This window comes from Cuculus canorus, chromosome Z, assembly GCF_017976375.1.
Source record: "Cuculus canorus isolate bCucCan1 chromosome Z, bCucCan1.pri, whole genome shotgun sequence".
In the NCBI taxonomy this organism is placed as follows: Eukaryota; Metazoa; Chordata; class Aves; order Cuculiformes; family Cuculidae; genus Cuculus; species Cuculus canorus.
The window spans coordinates 6233501-6247286 of NC_071441.1; the positions used below are offsets into that span (position 1 = coordinate 6233501).

Below are 13786 nucleotides of genomic sequence, written 5' to 3' on the forward strand. Positions count from 1 at the left end.
AGATTCCTGTTGCTTTGATACAGCAAAATAAAAAGAGCTTCCCTTTATCATAGTGAACAAAATACCACATGTCCATCTTTATCTTCCATCCATATTCACTCAAAATGAAGTCATCTCAATATAATAAATAGGTTTCTGGCTTTCAGCAAATGAAAACATTTTACTTTGGAGGTATCAGAAGAGCTTTTAGCCACAAGCCAATATTCCTCAGAAAGACAAAATTTAATTTAGCCAAATAGTTATATTTCATTTTTAGAGGACAGTGAGTTATGAACTATTCAAACATATTTAAGCTAAAGTTGTGTAATAATTAGAACAGCCAATCAGATTATAATAATTCACTGTTGGGGAACACCAAGAAACTGAGATTGAGGAGAAAAAAAATAACAGAACTTTTCATCATAATCTTAGAAAATATATCGATCTGTAAAATGCAAATCAAAATACATAATATGACAGAAATGGAACACGAAGCATACTCCATGTTCAAATTATTCTGATATACTTGTCCTACAAATGCAGAGCACCGACGGGTGACATTTTTTTTAAATCAGATTTACCACTTACAGCTCCTTATAGCTAGAATTCCAAAGGATGTTCAGGCACAGAGTCCAGATGCTAACAAGTATCTAGGTCTATTTCGTTCTGAAATCCAAAGATAGATGGGCGCCCGACTTCCACCTCGGATCTTCATCTAAAATCCTACAGATCCGCATCCTCTCTATAGAGCACTGGGTAAAACTGACATTTTCGAAGCTGTTCCAGAAATGGAAGAGTTTGTACTGGAAACATGAAACCAAGTTAAATATCATATTCTCTTTGCTCATTTTGCAAGTGGCACAAAATCAGTATCTACATACAATGTTAAGATGAGCTGCTACTCAGTGACACTTCATGGAATTACAAACCAGTAGCCCCAGCAGGAACACGAGCTACCGTTTTACACAGCTTCATGGTACCTGCATTCCTGGGCTATAAAGCTAGCTCTCCTTCCCTGAGGCAAGCCTGAACTCCATCACACAGTGAGGAAGAAGGGTAGAAGTGGAGGTCCACTGCAGCTCTCCCATCCCTTCTACACAAAGATAAATTCGGTCGAGACTGCAGAGAACGTAGAAATTCACTGCAGCTTAGAAATGATAGAAACAACCATACAGCAATGTTCATGCAGTCCTGGGGAACGAGGGGGTGGTGGTGGAAATTGCTGAATAATGCCGACGGGTTGTGTAATACTGAAGGAGTATTCCTCAGACTTGTCTTAACGAGAATCATATCTCGACGAAATAAAATTAGTCTGCATGTGAATGACAGAGCACAGCATACAAGCAGACTGTGGGAAAATCTGCCTTCGGGAAAATCTACCTTCAGGAGAAAAGGAACAGATGACAGTTTAAAGGAAAACAGGAAATTTTAAGCTTGTAGCTATTACTATTAAATAGCAAACTAAAACAAAAGGCATGCAATCATCATTTGTACAGTATTTAGTTCACATCTACCTAAGTGATATGTATATGAAATAATACAGTTATTACAACCTGGATTTACGTTTTTTAAAAATAAAAAATCTTGACATTGTTTTTAGGTGTCTTCTTCTGTTTCAGCGAGATCAGCCGTCATAATAAATTAACTACTTCAGTAGATACACAACAGGAATATGCACAAATCCTACTCAACTGTTCAACACCCAGCAGTGTACCATTGCTTTAATATTCTGTTCCAAATTTCTAAAAACCCTTTAAGTTAGTAAAAACAGGCATTTCAGATATTTACTGACACGAATGCGTGCAATTAAAAATCACTTTCAGTCACATGGTCACCTAAATTAGGTTACTTATCTCTCACTTGTCCCACACATGCAATGTCTATTGCTTAATAAGCCATCAGATTTCAGACGTTTTTCGATTTTGACCCTTTTTAAACGCTCTGATAGATTGCCTACCATCTGGCAGTGCTTACTCTTGATACCATGCTCCTTTGGCATTACAGAAATGTGTTTCTTATAATTATGTCTTTAATGTGGTAGATGCATGCAACGCTAGAATTTCCAAGCCGGCAATACAAGGGCTGAGGGGACAATTTTGGCCAAGTAACTTGTAAGTCTATGGCAACAGCATGCCCAATTGCACCAGGCTGCAATTCTCAACAGAAAGCTGCCTCAATGCTCAAGTCATAGGAAACAGAAAATGAGGGTATTTTTTATTTTTTCTTAATCATGACAAAGTATTTATTTACAAACTCCAGGACACTATGAAGAATTGGCTAACTTTTCGTTGCTCGTTTGAACAAACATCTCTATACCTCCTAGCTAACAGACTCAGTAAGAATGGAAAACTGCACAACAGAGAAAGCAAATTTAAAAGAAAAAAAAATAACAAAAAAAAAAACAAAACAAAAAAACAGAACAGTCCATCTTTTCCATTTATATAAAGGAATTCATTATATATTCAGGAAGACACGTAGGAGGGAGAAATAAAAACAGAATGAGGGAAAAGAGAAGTTATTTAAGAAAAAAGAAAACCTGTCAGGGATTGCATCACCATGCTTTTGCTAACTTTTGAATGAGAACTGCAAGTTTCCTATAGCAGGATTCCACTACCTGAAATAATACCATAAGAAATGCTATAAATAAAAGACATAAAATGCAAATTTAATACTTAGGGAGTTGCACAGATAACAGTTCCCATGAACACTGGATACACAGCACTGAAAAACAGGATATCTCTGAAGTATTCTTCGTAAGGTGGACAACAAGAAACGTACCCAATTATTAACTGAAATTTGAGATATACGCTTGATTTATTTTACGACTTATGTTTTGTTTCCAAGTTTGTGTCTAGCAGATTAACCCCTAGTTGGGAAATCTTTGTGTTACTACTGAGCTTGTCTGTCTAAAGACGCACAGAACCAGAGCGACAGACAAGCTTGGCTGCTATCTTTGCTGAGAAATCAAGTGCAAACAAGTCCATGCACAGCCATCCCAAGGAACCTGTAGCCCAGGCTGTGTTTGAGGAATCCAGAAGCTTGCAAGTGTGTATTGTCAGGCAGCAATGACATATTTTAGGGGACAGAATTACCTACTACCTAATATGTCTTTAGGATCCTATGAGATGTTACCCTAAATGTACTACAATTTATAGATTTATTTAACATCAGATTCAGAACCACAATTCTATTGCTTCAGCCATGCATTTAAGAGAAGGGCTTCTTAAAGGCTGTGGTAAGCTACTGTAAGATACAACAGAACCTGTCAAGGAAACATCAATACTTCCATACTTTACTCTGCTGACAGTGAAAAATAAAACTGGAGGAAACCAGAGTAGAACTGGAAGATTAGATATCGTGAAGACACATTTTATGTCTGTGCCGCGCTTTATATACTGGAGCGCAAGTGTAGGCTTCAGTGGGTTTCAGACTAAGAATTGCATCAAAAAAAATAATACTACATAGGGAAAAACCCTGCAGTCAAAACATTTTCGATGTATATTGGCTGTTTTAACTTATATCATTTAAAACATCAAACAAAACAAACATACACAAAAACCTGCAGCTTTGACTTTGGGTATAAAGCAACCTCTGCTTTTTCAGTTGAAAAACAAAAGGATGTTAACAAGAATTTTTAATAAGTATGATAATAAATAAATCAGAAATAATTTTTAGAGATAAAAAAATTATTACTATCAGCACCACACTAAATTCCAATAGCATATCAAATTATTTGTTAAATAAAATGCTTCATTAGATAAGATATCTACATAACATAGAAATTAATCAAATAAGAACAAAATCCTGTTCTTACATCATGATGCAACCACAAAACTACACTGGCATAAACAAAAAAATATTTGTGGTTTGTTTGGTGTTCTTTAAAATATATAATGGAAACATTGTTTTCTTTCATAACCAAATAAACTTTTTATGAACGCAAGTTTACTCTGGACTTATTCCAGTTGCACTGCAAACCAGTGCAATAAGATTATTGCAAAATATCATGCAGCTTGCCTGAATCTATCATCAGATTAAAAGACATTAGCAGAGATTTTATGGAAGCTAAATGACAGTGTCCTTGAGGTAGTACTGACATTGACTATAGCTGATACAGTTTTGGTCATTAACATACCTTACTACGTGTCTGGAACGAGCCCTCCAATAATTAGAGCTGAATGCACTATGATTTTTAAAATTAAATCATGCCTCTGGGAAAGAACCAGGGAATAGACAGCTAAAGGACTTTCAAGCAATTAACGAGAACTGTACTGTCAGGTTAAAAATTAAACATTGCAAAGTAGGTTAAAAGTTTCCTCTCTCTCAAAAATTGTATGTTGACATAGAAGACAGCTCTCAGGCATGCTGTGCAGTGAAAGTGGAGGTAAGAATGGACACCTCTTATTTACAACCAAATGAAGTAAATTTCTCTACTAATTTTAACATTCTACTCTCTCCTCTAAAAATAGTATTTTGTCTTCTGGTACCCTCAAACCAAGTCTCTTGAAAAAAAAGCTGATAAAGTTTAATTACATGTGACAATGTCACTGATCTGAGATAGGTAGGCAGAAATGCAGAGATAAAGAGTCATACTTTTTATGACACCTCTAATTTCATATGTCTCTTTTTCTACTACCCCAGGCTGAACAATGAGAAACTGATCCTCTCAAATTTTAACTTGATTCTATTATCATAAAAAAGCCTAAGCAAATTACCAAGTGTTATTCATTTTTAATTTAGCTTTGTAGCCACCAAAAGTCCAAAATAAAATCCTAACTCCAGAACTTTAATTGCTATTCCATGCTTTTACTTAATATTCCAATTCACAGTTCCATCCATATAGTCAAGTCACAGAAACCTAAGATAAAGAAAAAAAAAGTTACAGGCCCAAGCATGATGCTGATCTTGTAGGATCTAAATTTTCATAAGTATATACACAGATAATACTAATCAATTGCTTTTTTTTCTTACTGTAGTGAAAACAAAAAAAAAAAAACAACCAGAAAAATTAAGAGGAACTCTAGTGAAATTGAGCACCTCAGGTCAAAGTTTAAAGATTGGCATGTTAACTCCCCAAAACATAAAATCATAGAATGCTAAAATGGTTTGTGTTGGAAGGGACCTTAAAGACCATTCAGGTCGAATCCTACTGCCATGGGCAGGGAAACCTTCCACTAGATCAGGTTGCTCAAAGTGCCATCCAACCTAGCCTTGAACATTTCTAGAGATGGGGCATCCACGACTTCTCTGGGCAACCTGTGCCAATGCCTCACCATCCTCACAGGACAAAAGACAGATCTTCATAATATCTAATTGAAATCTCCCCTCTTTCTGCTTAAAACCATTCCCCTCTGTCCTATCCCTGCACTCCCTGACAAAAAGCCCCTCCCCACCTTTCCTGTAGTCTCCCTTTAAGTACTGGAAGGCTGCTATGAGGTCTTCCTGGAGCCTTCTCTTCTGCAGGCTGAACAACCCTGATTCTCTCAGTCTGTCCTCCCATGCTCCAGCCCTCGGATCCATCTGCATGGCCACGTCCTTCCTGCGCTGACGACTCCAGAAGTAAACACAGACTTCTTTTGATGCAGCCCAGGTCACGGTTGGCTTTCCAGTCACAAGCGCACACTACTGGCATGTTGAGTTTCTCAGCTCCAGCAGCCCCAAGTCCTTCTCTGCAGGGCTACTCTCAATCCATTCTCCACCCAGCCTATATTTGTGCTTGGGATTTTCATCTTTTAGATTACTCACAAGAATTCTGTAACATTTTGGTTTGCTTTGCTTTGTTTTGTTTCAATTAGTTTAGTTTTGTTTTGGTTTTAAATATATCTCAAAATCATGAGGAACATCTTTGCCTCTATTTAGATTGTAAAGAAGGTGAATATTCTAAAATTAAGGATCTTGCAGAAATAAATGTACTTGTGAACTTCTTCATAGGTGCTGCCAGCAATCTTCAAGACATCCCAAGTTAAAGGTATCTCAGAGAGCTAAGAAATTATTTGAATTACGCTTACTGAGGTCTCTCTCTGCTGTAAAATTTATTCTAAGTTTAACTACACAACAGGTCAAAAGTGTGAAAGAAAATGCAATGAACGGACTGTTACTCCAGGACTGGAATGGATATAATGAAAACTGGAAAATGTTCAACACATACGTGAGCTCAAACTGTGCATTAGTATTCTACTTTATCTGGAGACAGAACGATGTCTTATCAATAAAATGAATTGTTTTCGCTGAACAAACAAAGCCATAATCATTCCCACATACGTTACAAGTGCATAAAGTAAGCGGCTGTTGCATCAACCTCAAGTGGACTCAGCTGGCTTGCTTTTGTGGTTCTTGAAGAAAATATCAAAGCAGACAAGTGCAGATGTCCCTCGTGAGCCCAAAAGCACAACATACACCTCTACATATCCATTTTCACTCATATATGACTACAATTGGTACAAAAAGAAATGCCAGTAGCTAGTTTTAGTCAACTAGATGTCATAACAAATGAACCAGTGACAGCCAGTGATGAGACACTATTCAATATCAAAAATAATAGGAACTGAAGGTGAAAAACAACCTAATGCATTTCTGGACCATATTTCACATCATTTCCAACAGATTATTTTATTGCTTATTTTTGGCAGTACTTCCTAAACATCTAAATCGGGTATTTGTTGCTGTTATTTCTCTGTAATTTCTTTCTGCTCTATAACTTCCATTTATGCATTTGAGGACTGTTATCATATTTCTCTTCAGTCTACCTTTATGAGAGTTGCATTTTACCTAGGGAACTATTATAAAGCTTAATACAACATATACTGTCAGGAAAAAAAAATCAGGCATAATGAATGCATTATTTAGATTAATGCTACAATTTTGTCATTTTATCCTTTGGGCATTTACAGAAGTGAAGTGCAATAACTGTTGGAATGAGAAAAAAAAAAAACAACAAACAAGCACTACTGAAAATCTTCTTAATACTAACCAGTCCTCTATGTTTAGTCACGTATAAAGAATGAATGTTCAAGTAATAGGAATAGCTTAATGGTACAAAGCTTTACTTTAATAGAAGTAAAAATCATAGTTGCCACGATAAAATTTCAAAATTATACATGGAAGGCAACTCTAGCTAAAATTGTCCTTCAGTCATAAAAACATAATTTTAAAAACTAAGAAATTAATTTCTGCTAGGATTGTATACAGTATAACTATAAATCCCTGGTTATCAGTTCATTAGCAAGTAACAGAAAAGCCTCAGTAGTATAAGAGAACCTCATGACAGATCCTGAGCAACAAGACTTAGATGTCTACCTCGAGAGCCCAAAATTACAAACATTTCATACTCCTACGCTACCGGTGACATAGTGCATCTATTAAAACCGACGCTAATTTGTATCTGATCAATTTCATATAAACCAACATGATTTTTATACTTAATTTTGCATCAATTACACTTAAGTATGATACAATACTTTTTTATTTTCATTGCATATAGCACACCTTCCAACCCTACTGCTCTACATAAACCTAAGTATGGAACAGCTTACAAAAAGATAAACCTCATTAGCTTCAACTGAGACATTACAGACATGTGACAAAAGAAAACGACAAAGTGCTTATGCCAAGCTTCTTAAAATGTGAATAATAAGTATAACACACACAGAGAAGACTGGTTCCAAAGAAGAACGGGTTTTAAACCAAGGTATGCACACATTTTAAAAATAGCTATGTAAGCTGCACATATAACTTGCAGAGTCCACCACGTTAGAGTGACTGCTGGTGACTAAAGGCAGGTCCAAAAGGTAGGTACAAACTCAAAAAGAAAATTCATTCATAAGGCAAATGTAACTTCGAGATGGAGAGAAGTATAATAAAAACTGAAGCATGCTAATATGCTACAATTGTGACTTACAATTTGGCTTATACTTGACTGAAAAATTAAGCCACATAAGTGCATGACCACAAGAATGTGTTCTACCAAACTGCACAAAATAACAGAACAAAACTATTCTTCCATAAGTATCTAGATGTACACATGGAAACATTATTGTGTCTTTCACTCAGATTAAAACACAGTGAAACCTGACATTCAATTTACTTACAAGGTAGCATCAATAGAGCTTTCCATGATTTATAATGATTTATATAATAAACTCCATGAGTTTTCAAGATAACCCTCAAAACGTGGAAAGGTTTTGAAACTGGAATGCCACATGTTAAAAGATTCTGGCGTAACTTCACTATTCACTATTCTCTGAAATGTTCCGTTGAAGTTTTAGAATTAACTCTGCTTTTACTTTCCTGTTATCGTTAAAATAAGGCGTTGTGCTCCTTGATGAGCAGTTACCCAGAGAGACTCTCTGAACATAAAAAGCCAATAGTTTTTTGCTACTGTTGCAAGTCAGTTCACGTTTTTTATCTACACCGGAAAAAGATTTTCAGCACTGCCTGTACAGCACCTCTTCATCCACTACCCTGCCAGAAAACTCCACATCACAGTCTTACCACACTTCATCTTGAAGCCAAGTAAAATTTTTTGTCCCCGCTTCCAGTCAAAAGCTCTTCCCAAACATCAAACTGAGAATTGTAACCGTCAGAGCGCAAAGGCTACATTTACTCATGCACACATTATTCCCACTCAGTCTTTCTCATACATCGCTCTCTGTGGTCAAAAGAATCCTCTCCCGTGTGACTATGAAGGTAGTTAAGTGTTTTCTTTCTAGATTGCTGACTACAGATGCCCTACCTGATGTGGTAATAAAACCAAGACTTCCAAAACAGAATAACAAGTTTCTCTGTGTACCCATAGATAGGGAGGAAGGGAGGAAGATGCTACAGGGCCAGACCAACAGTCTGGGCACATGCAAGCACGCTCTCTGCGCTCCTGACATGCCCAAGGACACTGAGTAATTAATAGTCTGAAAAATCAGCCACATACATTGCCAGAAGGCTGTAACATTATAAAAGTCACCCAAAGCCCATCCTCACTGCAACTCTGGTATGAAATGAGTGAAACGTGTATAGCAGGAGCAGAACCACGTGCAGTTACTTCCAACTCCTGTTGGCTTCATGCGGCTCTCGCTCAGCAGCTGCAAGCCCATGGGGCTGGACCGGCAACGTTCTCCAGTGGGCTCGTTCTTCACATGTGAGTAGGGATGACCGGAGACACTTGGTATCTCACAGAAAGCACACAGGACTTCAATAAAGTCTAACCAAAACAATGACGATAATCTTACTTCTGTGAGTCATGCAATTACACAGTATTGTCCAATTTTAGAGGCACTGCAATCATGACTGCGAAGAGATAAAGAGAGGTCTTTTGCTGGGTTTGATGTGTATTAGGTGCTTGGTTTACATAACAGCTTCCAAATTAGGCACCAACCTCAGAAGACTGGGAAAAGACAACGAGGAACAAAATGGTCCCCTTGTGGGAAAATTATGTAATACTTCTTGAATGTAATTCTCCAAGGGTGTAACTGTCTTGTGAAGAACTAATTCCTCCCTGAAACGCGGGCAGGATGGAGAGCCGTAAAACTAGTGACCAAGCCCCACAATGACACAAGTAACCAACTCACAGAGTACCAAGTTCTTAAACACAGCTTCCACACAATGCCCATAACAAAACAGGGGGGCAAGAGGGACGCTGCCCACCCCGCCAAACGACAGAAAAATACTGGTCCATGTAGATAAACATACAAAGCTTTATAAGAATCATGAGAATGAGGTCAAGAAACGTAACCAAATGCATCATACGTGTACAAAAATCCTAACAATAGCTAAATTTACAAACTTATCCTACATCTTCCCATTGGATAGTGTAAAATGTTCTGGTTATTATCTTTTTCTTGTTCTTTTGGTAGAAAATCTAGTTATTTCCCTTGGTGTATCAACATTAACACAGTGAAATTAGAACAATTCCAGTCTCTTTGAATGATTTAAGACTTATAGACATACAAACCTTTCATTGTTTCTGAACCACACGCAACAATAAGTAAGAACAACTCTATCCTTACATACGCTATAAAGTCACTGCTAAGAGGCACTTCCTAGTATTGTCACAATTTCCATATAGGAAGATCAAAATTCTATATAGTACAACTTCTTCACACATTTCTATAAACTGCCACCCAAAAAGAGTAGCACCATTAAAGAGTTGCAATTATTTCAGCAGAAAACAAAAACATCTCAAATTTTTCACTGAAACAGTCCTAGCGGCTAAAAAAAATGGGTCTGGATTGGGTCACATCATCACAAGACTAATGTAAGACTATGAACTTTATTTAAAAAAAAAACTACCTCCATTCTAATAAAATAAAGACACAATAAAACTCTCAGAAAACACAGTTAATTTAAGAATATGCAGAAAATAGGCCTGAAAAGGATGCAGCTTTGTTTCTTCCTACTGGAAAAAAAAAAAAAAAGTAAACATATGCTATGATCTCTGAGCCTTCCCGCAGGAAGAATTAGGACAGAATTAGAAGATATTTCTGCAAAGTAACAGAACCAATATACCCATCACCTATCTCGTGTATCAGCTTATATGTTACATGCTGCATGTAATGCACAACCTCCTAGTGCCCAGAACATCATTGGGTTGTGTACCTTGCTCAGAAGCCAAGCTTCCAACAACATAAGGGAATTTACTCACAAAAAAATAATCTCATTCATTTTAATAGATTCCTCACACGAATAAATTTACACATGCACACACACAGGTAAGTAAGCGGCTATCAGACCCCCTCTAATCCCCTACACATGCTACCAGAGCACCAGATGTGACCTCCTATGTCCCTCTCCAGCTGGCAGAAAGGGAGTGGATGGACTCATGGTTCTCTCCCCCACTCCTTAATGCACCTGCTAGTGCAGCTGAGCTGGCGTGCAAGGGGAAAAAGTACTCCAGGAAAAGAACAAGTACAGCTTATTGCCTCCAGGGAGCCAGGGAAAAAAAAAATAAATCAGAGATTTGAAGCATGATTTCAAGTCATAACTGAGTGCTGCCCTGCTCCTCCACTTTTCCAGTTCTATTGCTCTCGGACTCAACTGCAAGTTGTTAGCACAGCTCACCGTGAAACACTTCACTCTGAATAGTCCCACAGTTAACTTGGGCTTTGGAAGTGTTTCCTCTTGTTCCCACTGGAAGCATGTTTTATTTAACCTACTTTTTCTTAGAAAATTCATGTAACTATTGAACATTCTGGATTTTCCTTTTTTAAACATGGTCTCCACTGCAATTCACTTATTGTATACATGTAGGCTGTTCAATTCAAGCTGTTGATTAAATACACTTAACGACACCGACAGTTCTTCAGCAAATATCATAGAGAGTGTTAAATTTACAAAGGCACGCGGCCAGCTGGCATAAAGAATACAATGAAATAATCCTTGCAATTTTAAAGGGAAACACCTTCTTGGGAATTTCTTTGCACTGCTTTTCCGATGAATGTTCTTACGCATATTCCTCCAACTTACTGCAAAAGCAACGCTAATTCAGCATCCCATTCACCCGTCTACCTAACGAAAAACGTTTGCCACGCAGCGTTAGACGGGATAAAGTTATTCGCTGCCAACTCTGACCAACACCCGCTTTCCTTCATGCAAACTCCTTGAAGCGTTGACGCTGGATGACCAAGAAGGGGACGGCTGGGGGGATGAGGGGGGTTTGATTGCTTTTTGCTGCGTGCGCTAAGCTCCCTCCCCGGGGCAGGGACGTGCCACCCGCTCGCTCACCGCAAGGTGCACGCGGTTAATGCGGTGGTACCCGAGGTGCGGGGCCGAAGCGTGTCTCGCGCGTCCGCCCCGGGTTGCAGCACCCTGGACAGCGCCTCGCCGACTGCCCAGCGCGCGCCCAGCCGCCGCCGCCGCCGCCGCGCATCTCCGCTCCCCGCGCGGGAGAAGGGAGGAGGCAAAGTTTGCAGCCGCCGAGCGGGGCAGAAAAGGAAGGAAGGAGGGAAAAGGCGAGGGAAGGAGGGGGGAAAAGGCGAGGGAAGGAGGAAGGAAAAAGGAGAGGGAAGGAGGGAGGAAAAAGGCGAGGGAAGGAGGGAGGCAAAGGGCGAGCACCCCACCCCAGCCCGGCGAAGTTTGCCCCGCGCTCACCTGAAGTCGCTGTAAGGGTGGATGATCCAGAACCCCGCAGTTTTAACCCTTTCCTGCTCCTTCTCCACCGCCTTCTGGCTGCCGAACATGCGGAGGGAGAATTTGTTAACCCCGGGCTGTAGCATGGAGGTGAACTGCCGCTGCATGAAGCCGTACTGCCGCCGGGGACCCTCGGCATCCTCGAAGCCCACCGCGGGCTCCTCGCCCCCGCCGCCGTCCACTTTGAAGCACACCGAGTTGCCGTGCTCCTTCACGCCGGGGCTGCTTTGCGCTTTCTCCGCCGGGGCCGCCGGTTTGGCCGGGAAAGCGTTCGCGCTGCCATCGTCCCGGCTGCCGGCAGAAGAGCTTCGCTTCCCAGCCTCCATCCCTGCGCGCCGCGGGGTAGAGCACGCGGGAGAAGCTGCGGCGCCGCCGCTGCCCTTCAGCCCCGCGCTGGGCTGGGCTCAGCTCCGCGCCGCCGCGCCGCCCGGCATGGCCAGCGCCGCCGACTCTGAGCCGCGCGCCGCGCAGGGCGGGCACCGCTGCCCCTCGACCGCCCCCTGCCGGCCGCGCGCCTGACATTGAGCGCGCCGGAGTCCTTGAGGGGACGGGGCGGCCGGGGGCGGGGACGGGGCGGGGCGCGGGAGGGCGCGCGGCCTCCCGGCACGTGGAGGGGGGGGGACCCGGTGGCTCGGGTAGCGACTCCTGCGGGGGGGGCGGAGGTGGGGGGAGGGGGGGGGAAGGTGTTCCTAGAGGAGTGGAGTCGTACTTTGCTTTGGGTTGGAAGGGTTCTTTAAGATGGCATCATCGCATCATAAAGCCCTGGAGAGTTTTTGATTTGGAAGGGTCCTTAAAGACGGAGTCATTGCATCATAGCATCATAGGATCATAGAATCATAAAAGTCATAGCATCATAGTATCATAAAGCCCTGGATTGTTTTGGGTTGGAAGGGTCCTTAAGGGTGGAATCATAGCATCATAAAGCCCTGGATTGTTTTGATTTGGAAAGGTCCTTAAAGATGGAGTCATTGCATCATAGCATCATAAATCCCTGAATTGCTTTGGATTGGAAGGGTCCTTAAAGATGGAGTCATTGCATCATAGCATCATAGGATCATAGAATCATAAGAGTCATAGCACCATAGTATCATAAAGCCCTGGATTGTTTTGGGTTGGAAGGGTCCTCAAAGATGGAATCATAGCATCATAAAGCCCTGGATTGTTTTGATTTGGAAAGGTCCTTAAAGATGGAGTCATTGCATCATAGCATCATAAATCCCTGAATTGCTTTGGATTGGAAGGGTCCTTAAAGATGGAGTCATTGCATCCTGGCATCATAAATCCCTGAATTGCTTTGGATTGGAAGGATCCTTAAAGATGGAGTCATTACGTCATAGCATCATAGGATCATAGAATCACAAGAGTCATAGCACCATAGTATCATAAAGCCCTGGATTGTTTTGGGTTGGAAGGGTCCTCAAAGATGGAATCATTGCATCATAGCATCATAGAGCCCTAAATTGTTTTGGCTTGGAAGGGTCCTTAAAGGTGGAATCATAGCATCATAAAGCCCTGGATTGTTTTGATTTGGAAAGGTCCTTAAAGGTGGAGTCATTGCATCATAGCCTCATAAATCCCTGAATTGCTTTGGCTTGGAAGGGTCCTTAAAGATGGAGTCATTGCATCATAGCATTATAGGATCATAGAATCATAATAGTCATAGCATCATAGCATCATAAAACCCTGGATT

At 40.5% G+C, this 13786-nt stretch overlaps 1 protein-coding gene across 1 annotated transcript in view; it reads right to left on the reverse strand.

Annotated features, from left to right (window-relative positions):
- The window catches only part of HCN1 (hyperpolarization activated cyclic nucleotide gated potassium channel 1), a 199736-nt gene extending 187147 nt beyond the window's left edge, over positions 1-12589 (reverse strand). Inside the window, exon 1 of the mRNA XM_054055328.1 lies at positions 12058-12589. Coding sequence (XP_053911303.1) covers positions 12058-12422 — 365 coding nt within the window. The 5' untranslated portion in view covers positions 12423-12589. The remainder of the gene's footprint in view (positions 1-12057) is intronic.
- Between the last annotated feature and the right edge of the window lie 1197 nt (positions 12590-13786).